The sequence below is a fragment of the Callorhinus ursinus genome, unplaced genomic scaffold (assembly GCF_003265705.2).
Source record: "Callorhinus ursinus isolate GAN/ISIS: 27379988/994484 unplaced genomic scaffold, GSC_fseal_2.0 scaffold4, whole genome shotgun sequence".
NCBI classification, from domain to species: domain Eukaryota; kingdom Metazoa; phylum Chordata; class Mammalia; order Carnivora; family Otariidae; genus Callorhinus; species Callorhinus ursinus.
The window spans coordinates 153,094,216-153,111,928 of record NW_027397066.1 but is presented as its reverse complement, the minus strand read 5'-3'; the positions used below and the strand labels follow the sequence as shown (position 1 = coordinate 153,111,928).

The following is a 17,713-nucleotide window of genomic DNA, read 5'->3' as shown; positions in this document are numbered from 1 at the left end:
CCGAGCACAGAAAAAGATAAGGTCTTATCTAAAGCAATTAGAGTAGGGCAATTCAAGGCTTGTGTTACTTGTATTTAGGTGAAAGCTCTGAAACAGCAAGCTTTTTGAAATCCGTGGCCAAATCAGAACCTAGAAAGTGACGACTTCTAGTCTCCAAGTAAACGTTGAATGTGAGATAAAAAGTACTTCAGGTTTTTATACTTAACTTGGTAGGAAAAAGAAAAAAGGAAAAATGACAGGAAACTAGATGTGGGCTGGGGTCATCTGAGTCTACCTCCAGGCCCCAGGAAGTCCAAAGCCTACCCATTTTGTGAATGGTCCCAGGGACTTTTGTTTTTCTGGTCTTCTAGACTTCTGAGATCTTGCTTTCATGTGTAATTGAGAATTTACTGTAGAGATGGAAGGCGGGGTTGACATCCCAGCAACAGCAAATAAATTCAATCAGAATGGATCCTGACCCTGCTCCCCTACCTGTCTGAGCTTCTCTCCACCTGGCTGGCTCCCCCCCCCCCTCCCGCCATGCAGGAGCAGAAACAACAAACTTCCTTTAATCTCCTGCAGAGCAGGTTTTCCCCGCCTCTGAAGTCCAGGTGCCTATAGAATCCAAGCGCTCAAGGTGGCATCCCTCCTCACAAGCTCATCAAGGAGGCTTCCCCAGCCCCTCACCCCCACCCCAGGAGACAGCTCCCTCCTTCCCCTTCCCAAATAGGCTTTGCAGGTCCAACTGTTAAGATTAAAAAAAAAAAATTTTCCCCATGTCTTTATACACGATGGGAAAATTTCTGAAGTTTGATTAAGATAGTAGCACTTGCTATACTGCGGTAGTGTTTCTATTTTTTAATTGCTTTGTTCTGTATGGAATTTTATTATCATAACTAAGTGTAATAGACATTTCTTGATATTTACCTAATTTTAATAAACCGTCTTCAAAATCAGAAAGCATTAGTGATCAGATCTAGGCTTTATTCTATCAGTGATTCCCACCAAAGGTGGGTAAATGAAGCAGCTGTAAAGAGGCAGCTTTAGAACTGAAAGCCTTAAGAGGCAACTAGGTACACTTTTAAGGGGTGGGTCTTGAAAACTCAAGCCTATTAAATAATAGAAAACATCACAAGCTCACTGTTTGGCTTCGAAACTGTTTCCCTAAGCAGGTTTATCTTTTTGGAGGTGTCGCTCATATTTGAAAGCTGTAAGTCATGGTAGGCAAAAAGTGAAGAAGCAGACGGCTCAAGGGATAGTCTCTGTACTCCTCCATGCTTTTTTCTGTTCCAACCCTTCCATTTCATGAAGCTCTGCCTTCTCCAAATATTTTCTGCTTACGGGAGCAAGGAATACTCAGTGTTCAGGTCTCAGGTACCTCTGGGCAGCTTTGTCCGTCTGTCCTTCTTATCCTCACCTCTATCATGTGTTCCCCTGAGTTCTGCCTGCTCACTTGTTTCCCTAGTTCCTCCTGAAACCTTCCTGCGTACAGCTATCTGTGTAATGATGTGAGAACTTTCCATCAGACGAACACAGGGTTCTCTCCATTGCAACTGTACCGGGCTGTGTCCACCACCCTCTCTCTCTACAGTGGCAGTTCTCAGAGTTTTACTGCCTTTTCTCCTTCTGTTCCCTCACTGCATTTCCTCAAAACCCATTTCTTCTTCTCTCAGGTCCCACATCCAGCATTTCCGAGTTTTCACAACCGTCTTGCATCTCTGAGGAGGTTGCTTATTTCCTCTGAGCCACATGGCCCACGGTGGGGGCAAACTGGCACTGCGTGAAGACTGGGCCTGAGCCACTCGCAGCCTCAAGGCCCAACATGGCCAGGCTTGTCCCAGGCATCATTACCAACAGAAAGATCTTAGCACAATTCTGGAGGGTTCAATTATGCCTTATGTTCCTAATCAAAACCGCTAAGCATAATTAGTGATGATAATTAGTGTATTTACATAAAAATACAAGTAGATCCATCCAAGTGCACACTGCATTTTATTAATGGCTTCATTGTTCTCCATCATTGTTTAATTTGCCCCGGTTTCCCTTCCAGCCTTAATGAGCACAACTTTTAAAGTTTAGAAATATAATGAATTTTTTAACTTAAGCAAGCCCTTCTAAGTGTGTGACAGATGGTTAATGTCAAAAGCCCCTGGGGAAGTCTTCTGTTTAGCCTTTGATTTTGTTTTGTGTTTTCAGCCAGAGAAATGTTTGATTGGGCTGATAATTTATAAGCATACATCAACCATCAACTTTTATCGTCCTTTAAATTCCCGGCTATCCCCCAGATTTCTCTGCTACTCCTGGCCTAGAAGAGGCCGGGAAACCAGGCAGAAGCATGCCTAAATGGCCTGTGTGATAAGGCTTATGAAGTTATTTTTCTCAATTAACGGTTTTCACTGACAATTTTACTGCTCTGCTTTAAGCTTCTCCATTCCCTTGGGCATCTGTACATATGTCTGTGATAAGCCTCAACCAGTCCAACAAAATTGGCCCCTCAGAATACAGACTGCTCTATTTTTAAAAAAGCTCAATTTAAAAAAGCTCTTTTTTAAAAAAATGTAACACTTGAAAATACATTGAAACAGAAAGTAATAGAGCTTTAAAACTGAGCTATAAAAGTGATTTATTCATGAGTACGTACTTATGCCTCTCCCAATTGACATCCATTTTATATTAATTTTCCTTAAGTGTGTATCCTCAGCTTCTTTCTAGATTTTTACTACTAAAGTGAACTTTTTATTCCACCCTTATTCCCTTCTACTTTGCTCCAAAGACTCTCCTATGCGCTGAGAGGGATCCACTGGGGGTACAGAACCACAGTTTGGGAACCTCTGCTATGAAATAATAATGCTCCCTAGTCACAGTCACTGACTTTATTAGGTAGTCAATTAGCTATTTTTTAATTAGGGAAAGAAAAGTTCCTCATTCATTTTTTCTGAAGTTACTTGAAATGTATTTATAATCATGCTCCGCTGGTTGCAGGAAAGCCATGGAAAGTACACCTTTTCTCAGGTAAGTGGAACCTTCACTCTATAGGTAAGTAATTTCTTTTTTTTTTCTAAGATATCTATTTATTTGAGAGAGACAGTGAGTGAGAGAGAAAGAGAACATGAGCAGGGGGAGGGAGAGGGAGAAGCAGCCTCCCCACTGAGCAGGGAGCCAGGACCCCGGGATCATGACCTGAGCGGAAGGCAGACGCTCAACCAACCAAACCACCCAGGTGCCCCTATAGGTAAGTAATTTATATAAAGACATTTCTATAGCCCATCCTCCCCCCACCCCAAAAGACTCACAGCAGAAGAAAGAACCCTTGATAACAATGTTCCCTTTATATTGTGTACTTTTCACAGCAGATTCATACACTTCAGTTCATCCAGTTGTTTTTTTTTTTACAGATGAGAAAACAGAGACTTAGAGTCTCATGTGAATAAAAGGTAGCACATAGGGAATATAGTCGCTGATATTATAGTGTTGTGTGGTGACAGATGGGAGCTACACTTGTGGTGAGGCCAGCATAACGTCTAGAGATGTGGAATCATGATGTTGTACACCTGAAATTAATGTAACACTGTGTGTCAACTATACTTAAATAAAAAAAATTTTTTTAAAATAGAGGCTTAGAGAAATTAAATAAAGGATGCCTTCAAGGTCACACAGCTTGTCCGTCAGAGACCAGAATTTAAACCACCACTTGATGATTCTGATTAAAAAAAAAAAATTTCATTTCACAAATAGGATTAGTGACCTAGCAATTTTCATAAATGTTACGGTGCAGAAGCTTTTATAAGCAATACTTACCAGTGACTGTGCTTTCCTTAGCTTAGATCTGTCCTGCAATTTATTTTTCTTATCATGCGATTGTCGACTGAAATCTGGGTTCATTTCATGTCTTTTTCTCCTTCTGTAAATTAGAAATCATTGGAACATTACAAACAATCATTTTAAATTTGCATAGCTATTTGTCTGTTGGACTTGGTTGTTCCTGTGATTTTAAAGGATTGTTTTCACTCAACTGGAAATGTAGCTCACTAGAGAACTGGTTGAATCAACTCCGGCCCATCCACACGGTAGAGCACTATGAGCTGTAAAAAGGAAAGCAGGGTATTATTACATCCAACTGGGGGGTGATCTCCAGCATATTATTGTTATACGAAAAAAAGAAAGGTGAATAAAATGGTATGTGTTGTGTACTACCATTTATTTCAGAAACGGATGTATTTGCTTAAAATTTTGTTAAGTGGAAGGACTATACCATAACCTCTTGGAAAATGGTTATCTATGAGTGGGCTTCCCATTGCAATCCAATCAAGAACAAAGAACAGTATGGAGGGGTAGGAGCAGAAACTAGACTTCTCCAAATACACTTTGCTTTATATATTTGACTTTGGAACCTGCTCAATTTTTCTCAAAATTACAAAATAAGACAAAGGAAGAAAATCCCTAAAATCTAAGAACAAAATGAAAGAAACAATCTCATCTCTGGAGCTGGTGGTATTATTACACACGGAGGGATTACCTCATGGGACTATAAACACAGTAATTTGTCTGAATATCCTTAGTAGAATCTATCCTAAGGACAAAAACACAGGCAAAGAAATCTTAAACTGTTTTTAGTAATCCTATTGTTTGAATTAGTATTAGTATTGGTTTTCTAAAACTATCATATATATTCGGATAAAGTAGGGATCAGCAAACTATACAGCCCAGAGGCCAAGTTGGCCCAATTGTCTTTGTAAATAAAGCTAAATTGGGACATCGTCATGCGTATTGTTTGCGTATTGTCTTTGGCTATTTTCAGGCTACAATGGCAGAGTTGAGCAGTTGTGACAGAAACACGTCCTGTAAAGCCTAACGTATTTTTGTCTGGTGTTCTCCAAAAAAGTTTGCCTGTAGTAATGGATCTAGGCCATGGTCCTCAATAGCCAATAACATCACAAAAAAGGGAGACAACCAGAAATCACGTGCCTCGTGATGGAAGTACATGATCTGATATACTCAAGCCTCTGGATTGGACCACCAGTATGGCCAAGTACAGGAGACAGAGAACATGTTAGGCTGCATGTTGGGAGTGCAATCAGCAAAATTCAGAATGTGAGAATCTCTACAGGATAAATGACCTGATTTCTATAACAAACAAATTGCAAGGGGGGAAGAAAAAGGACAGAGGGTAAGCTTATAGATCCAAAAAATACTTTTTTTTTTTTAAAGATTTTATGTATTTATTTGATAGAGAGAGAGAGCACAAGCAGGAGGGAGAGGGAGAAGCAGACGCCACACTGAGCAGGGAGCCTGATGCAGGACTCCATCCCATGACCCCGGATCATGACCTGAGCAGAAGGCAGATGCTCAACCGACTGAGCCACCCAGGCACCTCTAGATCCAAAAAAGACTTAAGTGATGCATGGACTAAATACAACCCTCCCAGACCTTGTTTGGAACTTGATTAAAAAAGCCAAATGTTTAAAAATATCATTTATGAGACGTTCAAAGATACCTCAAAACTGACTTGATATTTGATTGATTATATTGTGAAATCATCCATTGATTTAGATGTGATATATATATCATACTAGGATTCTTAGAAAGAGTTTATCTTTTAAGGACAGGCATTGATTGAAATATATATGAATAAAATAATATGACATTTATATTTGTCTCCCAAGTGACCTGGGGGAAGGGCGGTGAGGGATAAGTTCATGAGTTCAAAACCATTAATGCTAGCTGATGGTTACAAGCAGTTGTATTCTCTCTACTCTTATATATTTGAATTTCCACTATAAAAACTTTTATTTATTTGTTTGTTTAAAGATTTTATTTATTTTGAGAGACAGAGAAAGCAAGAGAGTGAGCGAGAGCAGGGGGAAGGGCGGGGGGGAGAGAGAATCTTAAGCTGACTCAATGCTGAGCCCAGAGCCCGATGAGGAGACCACGACCCAAGCCAAAATAAAGAGTTGGATTGCTTAACCGAGTCGCCCAGGCACCCCATAAAAATTTTTATTTAAAAAGATCAGCTTTCCCAAACATTTCTTATTGCTTAATTTGTAAAAATTTCCCCCAACTTTTAATTAAGAAGTTTCAAACATACAAAATCGTTGAAAGAATAGCACAGGGTGCCTGGGTGGCTCAGTCGTTAAGCGTCTGCCTTCAGCTCAGGTCATGATCCCAGAGTCCTGGGATCAAGCCGCACATCAGGTTCCCTGCTCAGCGGGAAGCCTGCTTCTCCCTCTCCCACTCCCCCTGCTTGTGTTCCCTCTCTCGCTATCTCTCTCTCTGTCAAATAAATAAACAAAATCTTAAAAAAAAAAAAAAGAAAGAATAGCACAATGATTACCCATAAACTCTCCAACTAGATTCAACATTTTGCTATTTTTGCTTTCTCTCTATATATACATAGATACATATATACATGCACATGCCACATATATATGTATATATGTATTTTTGCCACACCATAGGAAAACAAATTGCAGACACTTCACCCCTAAATATTTCAATACTCATCTCCTAAGATAAAGACATTTGCCTCCCTAACCACATTGGTATCATCATACTTTGGAAAATGAATGGTAGTTCTTTAATATCATTTAATATTCAGGTCATATTCAAATTTCTGCAATTGTCCCAAGAATGCCTTCTATAGTCTTTTTTAAAAAATCAGAATCCTATCTAGATTCACACTGCTTTTGGTTGTTATGTCTCTTATGTCTAGAATATTTTCCCCACTTCTTTTTTCCCCCATGGCACTGACTCTGAAGAGTCCAAGCATCTAGTCTATCTTGGTGAATGTAGCACATGCACTTAAAAAAATGTGTTTGTGGAATTGTCTATTTCTCTTTAAAGCTGTCAATTTTTGTCTTATGTATTTTGAGCCTTTGTAATTAGGTACACATGCATTTGTAATAGTTATATCTCTCTGCTTAGTTAATCCCTGTATCATTATGAAGTGTCCTGCTTTATCTTTGGTAATACTCTTTGTCTTGATGTCTGTTTTATTTGAAATTAATGGTCATTCTAGCCTTCTCATGTTTTTTCTTTGCATGGTACATCTTCTTCCATCACTTCATTTTTTTTTTAAGATTTTATTTATTTATTTATTTGAGAGAGAGAGCATGAGAGAGGGGAGGGTCAGAGGGAGAAGCAGACTCCCCGCTGAGCAGGGAGGACGATGTGGGACTCGATCCCGGGACTCCAGGATCATGACCTGAGCCGAAGGCAGTCGCTTAACCAACTGAGCCACCCAGGCGCCCCATCACTTCATTTTTAAATCTATTTGTGTCTTTAAATTTAAGGTATGTCTCTTATAAAAAGTGTACATTTGGTTTTTGCCTTCTTATCCATTCTGATAATCTCTACCTATTAATTGGGTGTTCAGTACATTAACATTTAATGTAATTATTGCCTTTCACAAACAGTATTTGAGGTCACAGAAAACTCAAGACATTATCACTTTATCTCATGTTAATGTACCATTCATATGCCTGGGTATCTAAGTTTGCCTCTTTCTTATTTACCACAATAGTTCAGACTAAGGGCCACATACAAACTCTTAAATACTATCTTCAGGGATACATTGATCAATACATAGTCAATACACTCACGATGATTCAAAATTCAAGAGTTCAAAAGGATGTACAGTGAAATTTGTCTATCTATCCTTGTCTCTAACTTGCCATTCTCCTCCTTAAGGCAAACAATACATATCAGTTTCTTGTGTATATTCCAGAGATATTTTATAAATATATATATATATTTTTTTTCTTCTCCACCTGTTTTAATATAAATGGTAGTATTTCTTTTAAGCTCTGTTTTGTACCTTGTTTTTTCTGCCCAGTATTTTCTAAATTATAAGCAAACTAATTAGACTTTTTCTGATACAACTAGATGAATTTAAAGTTCATGAAGGGGCGCCTGGGTTGCTCAGTCGTTAAGCGTCTGCCTTTGGCTCAGGTCATGGTCCCAGGGTCCTGGGATCAAGCCCCACATCGGGCTCTCTGCTTGGCTGGAAGCCTGCTTCTCCCTCTCCCACTCCCCCTGCTTGTGTTCCCTCTCTTGCTGTGTCTCTCTCTGTCAAATAAATAAATAAAATCTTTAAAAAAAAAAGTTTATGAATTGCAAGGCTACACTTCTCTCAAAATCAGTTAATGAGTATTGCAAAGCTGGTCAGTCGTGATATAAAAATGAGTAAGGCATGGTCTGCACCCTCCAAGAGCTTGAGTCTTGCCTAATGAGGGATACCACTCTCATCTCACCTCCAAAGGGACTCCAATAGTCCCAAAGATACACATGTAATCTCAATGTCCCCAAGTCTTCAAACTTTCTGGGATTACCCTTTATTAGCCAAATCATATAATTTAAGAAACCATCCTACAAAAGAAGTGCTTACTTACTATATGTCAGGTACTATCATAATCATGTCACATACATGAGGATTACCCAACAGGGATCGTGTGAGTTAGGTATTACCATTATTGCCATTTTACAGGTGCAGAAACCAGGGCACAGAGAAGTTAAGGAACTCCCCAGGATGACAAAACTAGAAGTGTGGGAGTCTGGATTTGAACCCACGCAGTATGGCTCCCCCTCTTAGGCTGCCTTGGTGTTAATCTGTTGAAATATATTCTGAAAACATGGCAGATATATTAAAACCTTCTAAAACCTTTCAAAATTTGTTTCCTTTATTTCTCGTTTATCCTGTACATGCGTATACATGTGCGGATTAACAGGTACATATGTGTATACAGGAGCAGACGTATATTTTTTTACTTTCTCTTCTTTCTGTACTATGGGTGGCACACTGTGAGTGGTCCCTTGACATTTGCTTTTCTCACTTAACAACTTACCCTTTCACTCCTTACCAGTTCACAGAGTTCGTCCTCATTTTTACAGTTGCCTAATACTCCATTGTGTGAATGTACTATACATAGTTTACCTAACAGACACTCTCCATGTAGGAAAATTTAAGTTATTCCCAATATTTTAAAGTCATAAATGAGGGATGCCTGGGTGGCTCAGTCAGTTAAGTGTCTGTCTTTTGCTCAGGTCATGATCCCAGGGTCCTGGAATCAAGACCCGCGTCAGGCTCCCTGCTCTCCCTCTGCCCCTCCTCCCTGCTGTGTTCTCTCTCTCTCAAATAAATAATCTTTTTTAAAAAAGATTTTATTTTTTGAGAGAGAGAGAGAGTGTGTGCGCTTACACACAAGCACACAAGCAAGGGGGAGGGGTAGGGGGAGGGGCAGAGGGAGAAGCAGACTCCCCTCTGAGCAGGGAGCCCAACATAGAGTTCGATCCCAGGACCCTGAGATCAGGACCTGAGCCAAAGGCAGCCACTGAACCAACTGAGCCACCCAGGCATCCCTGCAGATTTGTTTTAATAATGAAATGGGTTAGCAGTTTTGAAATTACTTTCAGAATTTGTAAGTAAATATATACTGTTTATATATATGTGCCTATTATATTATATAGTATACAATTTTTATACAAGTTATATATGTACCTATATAGTTTTGATTATATATTATATGTACATATATAATTTATATAAATAAACATGAGAGCCAGGTTTCTCCTTGTCAGAGAAGGGAGGTGCAGATATGAAAAAGGAAAAGACCAGAATGAACTCTATAGTGCTAGATTGAAATTTGAAGTATTAAATATTAAAAGAAGCTGTAATGTTAAATCATGATAGCTACAATATGCAAACAAATCCTGATGAACAGGGTAAATTTACCAATAATGGTTCATTTACTTTTCAATGACTTTTTACTTCTATGTATTGAAAAGCATTTGTATTTCACAAGAAATGCTTTTTTCCTCTTTTCATATACTTAAGTGCCAGCAAATTGTTTCTAACAAGGAAGAGCATGGAGTTTCTCACCCTTGCCAGATTTGCTCAATGGGGTCACAGTTGTCCAGGTAATTGAAGCGAATGATATCAGTTGGATGCTTGTCAGAAGATCGCCAGGGTGGGAGCTCTTTCTCCCCTGGATGGGTTTTCTTTCTCAAAGAGGAAGAGGACCTGAAAGCTGATGCAGGGGACTGCTTTTCCTCTGCAGAATTGCTTGTAACTGGTTGAACGTTGGCAATGGAAAACCCATCTTTTGGAGGTGTCTGGAAGAAGAAAACTAATTATTTCTGTTCTTAAAACATCGTAATAATTACAACAATAAAACATCATCATACCATCATCATCATCATCATCACCATGACTGCAATGATCATGGTGACAATTAGAGCAGCCACCAACCCAGGAGTCCTTGTATGTGCCTGGTACTGTCTCAGGAAGTTTTCATGCATTATTTTATTTAACCTTCATAATAACTCTAAAAGGTAATAGTTACTACCCCATTTTACAGAAGAGGAAACTGAGGATGGAATAAGCCAATGAACTTGCCCACTACTACCTAAGTGGTTAAGACAGAGGGTCAGAATGTGAATCTAGTACTGTTTTGCTTCAAGTCCTTGTACTAACCCTTTCTATCCTGGACTGCCACCATGCCTACCACACCATTGTATAAGTTTTCCACAAGCGCAGTTAATTGACTCATAAAAACGAACACATTTCAAAAATAGTACTCCAGGCTTAATTATGTGTAGCACGTAGGGACAACTTTGAGTTATACAGAGGTAGACTGTAGATTTTATCAGTTATCAAAATCTTAACTGCTCTCAAAGAATACTTCTGCTTTAATTTCCCAAATGGAAAGTCTATTTTTGTGTGTGAAATTCATAAGGTTTTTATGTGGTTGTAACCTAAGGGAAGTGGTAATGGTATGTTGAGAAGCCATTAAAGGCTTAATTTTTGTTCTTTAAGAGATTAGGGAAGCTTTGTGTGGTAAATTGGTTTGCTTGAATTGTTTGTGATAATTAAGAAATTCCCCCATCCCATCAAGCAGCATCAGTTTCTTATCTGTTTCAACTGTTCTTTGTATATATTTCTGTTGTAATTATGTGGTTGTCTATGTCCTAGGCCACTAGACACGGTTCCTTGAAAGCAGGGTTAGGAACATTATACTCAGCACCTAGCACATAACAGTATTTAATAAATATTTATTAAATTAATAAATGATTGTAGTTTAGTAAATTAAGATGACATTTTATATTTATATAATTGATAGCTCATTATTGGTTTGGTATTCAATATTTTGTTCAGCTCTCATTTAGCATGGACATTCCTTTCATTTCTCTGAGCTTATATTGAACAAAAGCTGTTTTTGCTGAAGAAGGCTTAGTTTAATACTACTGGGAATAAATAATACATGATAATAAGAAGTTTCAGGGGAAAAAATTTAGGCATAAGTGCTAGTAATTATATATAATTAAACATTATCCATTCTGAAAAATAACAAAACGCTTGACACTAACAAAAGAGGATATAATGAAAACTGATGATTTTTCTGTATTAAGTAAACAAAATTTTGTTCACTTCACCTAAAGCCTTTGAGAATTTTTAAAATCATGAATGATGTTGAACTTTGTTAAATGCTTTTGTCTGCATATACTTATATGATCATACATCCTTTCTCTTTTATTCTGTGAATTACATTGGTTAATTTTTTAATGTTATGCCAACCTTACTCTCCATGGATACTTCCTAGTTGGTCATCATGTATTATTCTTTCTTTGTATAGAACTTGATTTAATATGCTAATATTTTTAAAGGATTTTTATGTCTGTGTTCATGAAGGATATTAATCTGTGATTTTGTTTTGTTTTCTTGTAAAGGCCCCATCTGGTTTTGGTATAAGGGTAATGAGTTGGGAAGCATTCCCTTGTCTTCCATTTTATGAAAGTTTATTTAGATTTGGTATTTCTTCCTTAAATGTGTGATAGAATTCACCAAGGAGGGTATCTGGGTCTGGAGTTTTGTGGAAAATTATGAATTTGATTTTTAAGTTGATAAAGATTTATTCATGTTTTCTATTTCCTAATGAGACTGTTTTTGTAACTGTATTTTTGAGAATTGTCCATCTCATCCAGGTGGTTGAATTTAGTGACATGGACTTGTTCATAATATTCTCTCATTAACCTTCTCATGTTTACAGGATCTGTAGTGATGCCCCCTCTTTCATTTCTGTTACTAGTAATTTATGTTTTCTCTTTTTTCCTACATCGGCCTACCTAGAAACTTGGGAATTTTATTTATGTTTTTGCAGAAGCAGCTTTGGTTTCACTGATTTTCTCCATTGTTTGTTCTAATTTCATTGATCTTAGCTCTTTATTACTTCTTCTTTCTATCTACTTTGGGTTCAACTTACTCCTCTTTTTCTAGATGAACTCTTTTTGAAATTATGCTGTTTGGAGTAGATAAAGCATAGCCCGACAGACAGTTATAAAGATCATTCTAGTCCAGTCCTCTCATTTTAAGGTTGGGGAAACTAAAATTAGCCACAACCATTTGCTCATAAAATGCTTTCAAAAGCTCTGCTGGAGCACCTGCCAGGTATAGGGTGTTGAGGGAAAGGGAGCCAGGGAAGGTGCTTGAGTGAAGGTAAATTATGCTCTAATGCAATGGCTGCCTACGTTCACCATCACTGGAGCAACCTCACACGGAATTACCCAAATTACTCAAGTATGCATAGGGCTGACAGTTGACTTTTTAACCTTAGTCACGTGACTTTATTAACATTACTCACATGACTCCTTAGTCTTTCTGACTTAGGTTTATTTATTAAACAGAAAAACTAACTTTTAATATAACAAAGTGTTCCCTAAAGAAATTTAATACAAAGCAAAGAGGTGGCAATTTTCTTGCATCAGAACGATTCATCATTTTAAAATATAGTTATGCACATTTTATAGAAAAGAATTATGGCTGAAGACAAAGCTTTCGAGTCAGTTTCATAAATAATACTCAAAACCTCTTTTCCTTCTACAAGTTGGTTAATCACTTTTCTCTTCTTTGTCCCAGAATGGCCCAAGCTTCAGCTATTGAATGCCATTCCCTGCCCCTAACTGAAAATGAGAGTGAAGAAAAGCCTTATCAAATCTCGAAAAGAAATCATAGTTATGGCAATTTTTAAAATAACTTTTTCCATCACTGCAGTTTAAGTTTCCATTTTAAAAGACATCCTCATGGAGCACACCAATTACTGAAGTCAGAAAGGCTAGTTTTATCACTGCAATTGTAACAGGATTAATTATGCATAGTTTATTACTATACTAAATGTAGATGGATTCTACTTTAAAACAATAAAACTAAACCTAAACGAACAAGCTAGGAGTTGACTATTCATCTTTCAAAAGGATTCCTCATTTTTAAAAGGATTCACTGCAATTTTTTCATAGAATATGATACCCCTGTGGTTTTAAAAATCATTAAAAAATTTAATTTACACATAATTTTTCAGGAACTCATCTATTGTACAAAACGATGCATAGCTCTGCATATGTATAGATCATACCATAAAGAAAAGGCTCATAAAATTTTCCCATGAGTTATCTAATTAACTGTGACTATAAGAATGAACATAAACACTGGTTATAATGCAGAGAAAACAACTAGAAAAATTATTCTTGCATTATTTACTTTTTATCATTATATGTAAATGATTTACATGCTTAGTTTTTAGATTAAAAAGAACTTTAGTATAATCATTATTCCCTTTCAAAATTATGGATTTATTGGAAAACTTTTCTTTATAAATGATATAAAAATAACCTTTAGCTCACCTGGTAGAATCAGAAAATTTGAATTAATAAAGTAGAATTTGATGACCCATTGATAGTAAATACTGCACAATACCCACAGAGTCCCAGTGTCAGAATTGCCTGGTGTGTGAGTCAGATACGGAAATCCAGGAATCCGAACAGAGTGAGCAGCTCCACGGTCCTAACCTCCTGGGAAACTGCTGGTTTAAGAGTGTCTGATGAGGATTCTCAGTTAACATGGATGTCTTGAAAAAGGCTATTGAGTTCTCAGAAAAGGAGAATTTTGAATAGTGTATTTCCTTTGCTTACTTGCTTAGGTTCCAGATTAAAAAGAACTTTAGTATACTCATTATTCCCCTCCCCAACTTCTTAGTTCTAGAATTCCTTTTTTTTAAAAGATTTTATTTATTTATTTAACAGAGAGAGACAAGGAGAGAGGGAACCCAAGGAGAGGGAATGGGAGAGGGAGAAGCAGGCTTCCCGCTGAGCAGGGAGCCTGATGCAGGCCTCGATCCCAGCACCCTGGGATCAGGATCTGAGCCGAAGGCAGATGCTTAACAACTGAGCCACCCAGGTGCCCCATCCTTTTTTTTTTTTTTAAATTCCAGTTAGCATACAATGTGATATTAGTTTCAGGTGTACAATTTAGTGATTCAACACCTCCATACAACACCCGCTGCTCTGGTGCTCAGTCACAAGTGCCCTCCTTAATCCCCATCACCTGTTTAACCCATTCACTGCCCCCCTTCCGTATTCCTAAATAGCTGATATTTTTGTTTGTTGCTTTTCCCCAAATTTACCTTAGGCTTGGTAACATGAAGTTCTTTTACCATTTGAATGTAGTGCTTCTTCCATATACCCTGCTCAAAGGGAGTTGGAGAGAAATTGATGTACCAGTTAAATCGTAAACATTTGAGCATCCAGAGCTGATCCAGCTCAGTTAAATTCTTCCAGTGCCAGCTCACCTGGAAAAACGATTGGAAAGGAAAAAAAAGCCCTACTCAGTCTGCATACCCATTTTCTCTAGGTCTTCAGCTGTCACCCTAGACCTGAGATAACTTTTTCCTCCAAATCAAAGCTTAAAAAGTTACCTACCTGAAGTGCTCTCTACCCAGGCAGAAGGATTTTCTTTAAATGTTAAATCACACTTAGATTCAGAGTCAACTAATATTTATCAAGTACCTATTAACCACCCCCCTAAGGAGGCAGGTGTAATTATTCCTTTCATGTTGCAAATGAGAGGACTGTGGCTCAGATAGATTTCGGAGCTTCCTAGAAGTTCCTGAAGTTGAAAGTTATATAAGGGTTATAGAAACTCAAATCTGTGTATTGTTTACTCATATTCTGGTACGCTTCCATTTTCTCTCCATTCTTATGATTTAACTAAATAGAAATTTTATAAACAGAAAGCAATTACTGGTATCATCTGGTGTGTCCTACATAGCCTTTAAGATTCCCTAAAGCATACACTCCTTGCTTTGTACATGCCATTCCCCCAGTATTATGGTTAATCTCACACATCCAGCAAACGATGGTGGTGACCCTACTCTGTGCAGCAGTGTTTACAATAACTTACTCCAGATTTTGAACAAGTCTTGCTGAAAACTAGGGTCAAGATCACGTATAAAGTTCAGACTCGGGGTTCTGTGTCTTGGCTATAAGAGTTGCAAAGATGACACCTAACCTTCCAATGCAAATTTCATCCTTGGAAAACTGGTTTCTTTTTCAACATTAATTAAATCATTAATAATTTTTGAGCACACACACACACACAAAAAAAAAAAAGAAAGAAAGAAAGAAGAAAGGGCAGAACACTGTAATATATCTGGCCCTCCCATCCTCCCTCATTCCATCCACCAAGTGCTGAATTCCATTATGTTTAGCATTGTTTTCTGTGCTGAAAAGGAGACATACAGGAGAGGGGAGGGCACAATTACAAGAAATAACAGGTTCAGGAGCTGGAAGGATGACAAAGGGTAGAGAATCTGACAGAGCCCCGCAGGCAGGAACAGAAATCACATCGACTTTGTTCAACGCAGAAATGAAACATCGACTTTAATCCCCATATGGTTAATTGACTCAGAATTCAGCAGAAAGGTGAGGTTTTGCAAGGAGGGGATGAGGAGAAAAATTTCTCAGTTCTCACTCTTTTCCTCATTTTTCCTTACATCTTGTTTTGACCTGGGTATTAAGTTGGTTTTGATTCCCCCAGGGTAGATAAGGTTTTTGTATGTTTTGTTTTTGCTTTTCGGTGTTTTTTTTTGTTTGTTTTAAAGTAGACAGGAATGAGGAGAGTTGAAGGGTAGGTAGGAGCTTTCAAAATTATCAGCCCCCCCATCTTTTTAAACAGTTCAAAGGTCATCTTAGTGCAATGGCAGTATTGTTTAAATCTATCTGAAGGACAACTGCCTGTGTCTTCCTCACAGGCAGGGCTGGGAACAAATGTAATGCTGAGATCTTGCAAGACTGACATATGATACACATATATGACAGGATTAGTGATTTCAAATAACATTTCTCTCCAATGATAACATTCTCATTGTGCAAAACTTGAAAAATTCCAAGAATTTTCAAGAAAAACAATACCCATTACCCCATCAATCAGAGATGACCTTATATTAACAACCTGACAGTTCTTTTCTTTTTCCTAAGCATGTAGGAAACAAAATTCGGAAATTCTGTATATACAATTTTAAATTGTGCTTTCTTCATAAGTATCTTTGTTCTTGGAAAACATGTTTTCTAATGGCCATACAATAATTCATCATATGGTTATATGATAGACTCTTACTATTGGACATTTAGAATGCTATGCTCTTTTAAGGAATGTTTCATTTTTGGAATAAGTAACATGTACATTAATACTAAATTTTCTTTTTAAGATTTTTTATTTATTTATTTATTTGACAGAGAGAGAGAGAGACAGACAGAGAGAGAGGGAACACAAGCAGGGGGAGGGGAGAGGGAGAAGCAGACTTCCCGCAGAGCAGGGAGCGCGATGCGGGGCTCGATCCCAGGATCCCAGGATCATGACCTGAGCCTAAGGCAGATGCTTAACGACTGAGCCACACAGGTGCCCCCATTAATACTAAATTTAAAGATCCAAAGAGACATGCAGTAAAAGAGAGTCTCTCTCTCATCCCCATCCTCTGGTCACTGCTTCCCCTCACTGGATGTAACCACTGCTACAGCTCCTGTGTGTCATTCCAGGAACATTCTAGGCCTATATTAATAAATATGCATATATTCTTTTTTCTTTCAAAAGTGGTAGGACAGTTCTGCACCTTTGCTTTTTTCGCTGATGATCAATCTTAAAGATTGTTGCAATTTATTTAACCAGTCCCCTAATGGTGGACATTTCCAATGTTTCCAAACTTCTGCTATTACAAACAATACTGCAGTATTCTTATACAGACAATTTTTGCATATCGAGGCACTCCAAGAAGGGGAACTGCTGGATCAAAGGGAATCTTTCTTTCTTTTTTTAAAAAATTTTATTTATTTTTTTAAGGATTTTATTTATTTATTTGACAGAGGAAGTGTGCACAAGCAGAAGGGAGGGGCAGAGGGAGAGGGAGAAGCAGGCTCCCCACTGAGCAAGGAGCCCAATGCGGGGCTTGATCCCAGGACCCTGAGATCATGACCTAAGCTGAAGGCAGACACTTAACCCACTGAGCCACCCAGGCACCCTTAAATTGTGTATTTTCTTTTTTTTTAAAGATTTTATTTATTTGACAGAGAGAGCACAAGCAGAAGGAGAGAGAAGAAGCAGGTTCCCTGCTGAGCAAGGAGCCCGATGTGGGACTCGATCCCAGAATCCTGGGATCATGACCTTGGCCGAAGGCAGCTGCTTAACCGACTGAGCCACCCAGGCGTCCCAAATTGTGTATTTTCTTTTAAGGTTTCAGGATATTATACTCACAAAGGCCTCCTTGCCTATGTTTTCTTTGAGTACTTTAATGGTTTCCCTTAATTTCATACCAATCTTTTATCCTACTAGAATCTTTTTTCAGACAGCTGCCCAATTGTCCCAAAACCATTTATTGAGTAACTCCTCTTTCTTTTTTTTTTTTTAAAGATTTTATTT

At 38.0% G+C, this 17,713-nt stretch overlaps 1 protein-coding gene across 7 annotated transcripts in view; it reads right to left on the bottom strand.

Annotated features, from left to right (window-relative positions):
* Positions 1-17,713, bottom strand: part of FBXO16 (F-box protein 16) — a 65,496-nt gene that overhangs the window by 14,883 nt on the left and 32,900 nt on the right. For 5 of the 7 annotated variants that reach the window (XM_073892535.1, XM_073892536.1, XM_025873936.2 and 2 more), the window contains 3 exons: positions 14,427-14,591; positions 9,854-10,086; positions 3,778-3,880 (listed from right to left, as the gene is read on the bottom strand). In XM_073892535.1, coding sequence (XP_073748636.1) covers positions 3,778-3,880; positions 9,854-10,086; positions 14,427-14,591 — 501 coding nt within the window. Of the gene's footprint in view, positions 1-2,569; positions 3,680-3,777; positions 3,881-3,992; positions 4,062-9,853; positions 10,087-14,426; positions 14,592-17,713 lie in introns of those variants that run through there. The other 2 variants (XR_012378098.1, XM_073892534.1) reach the window with 2 other exon arrangements.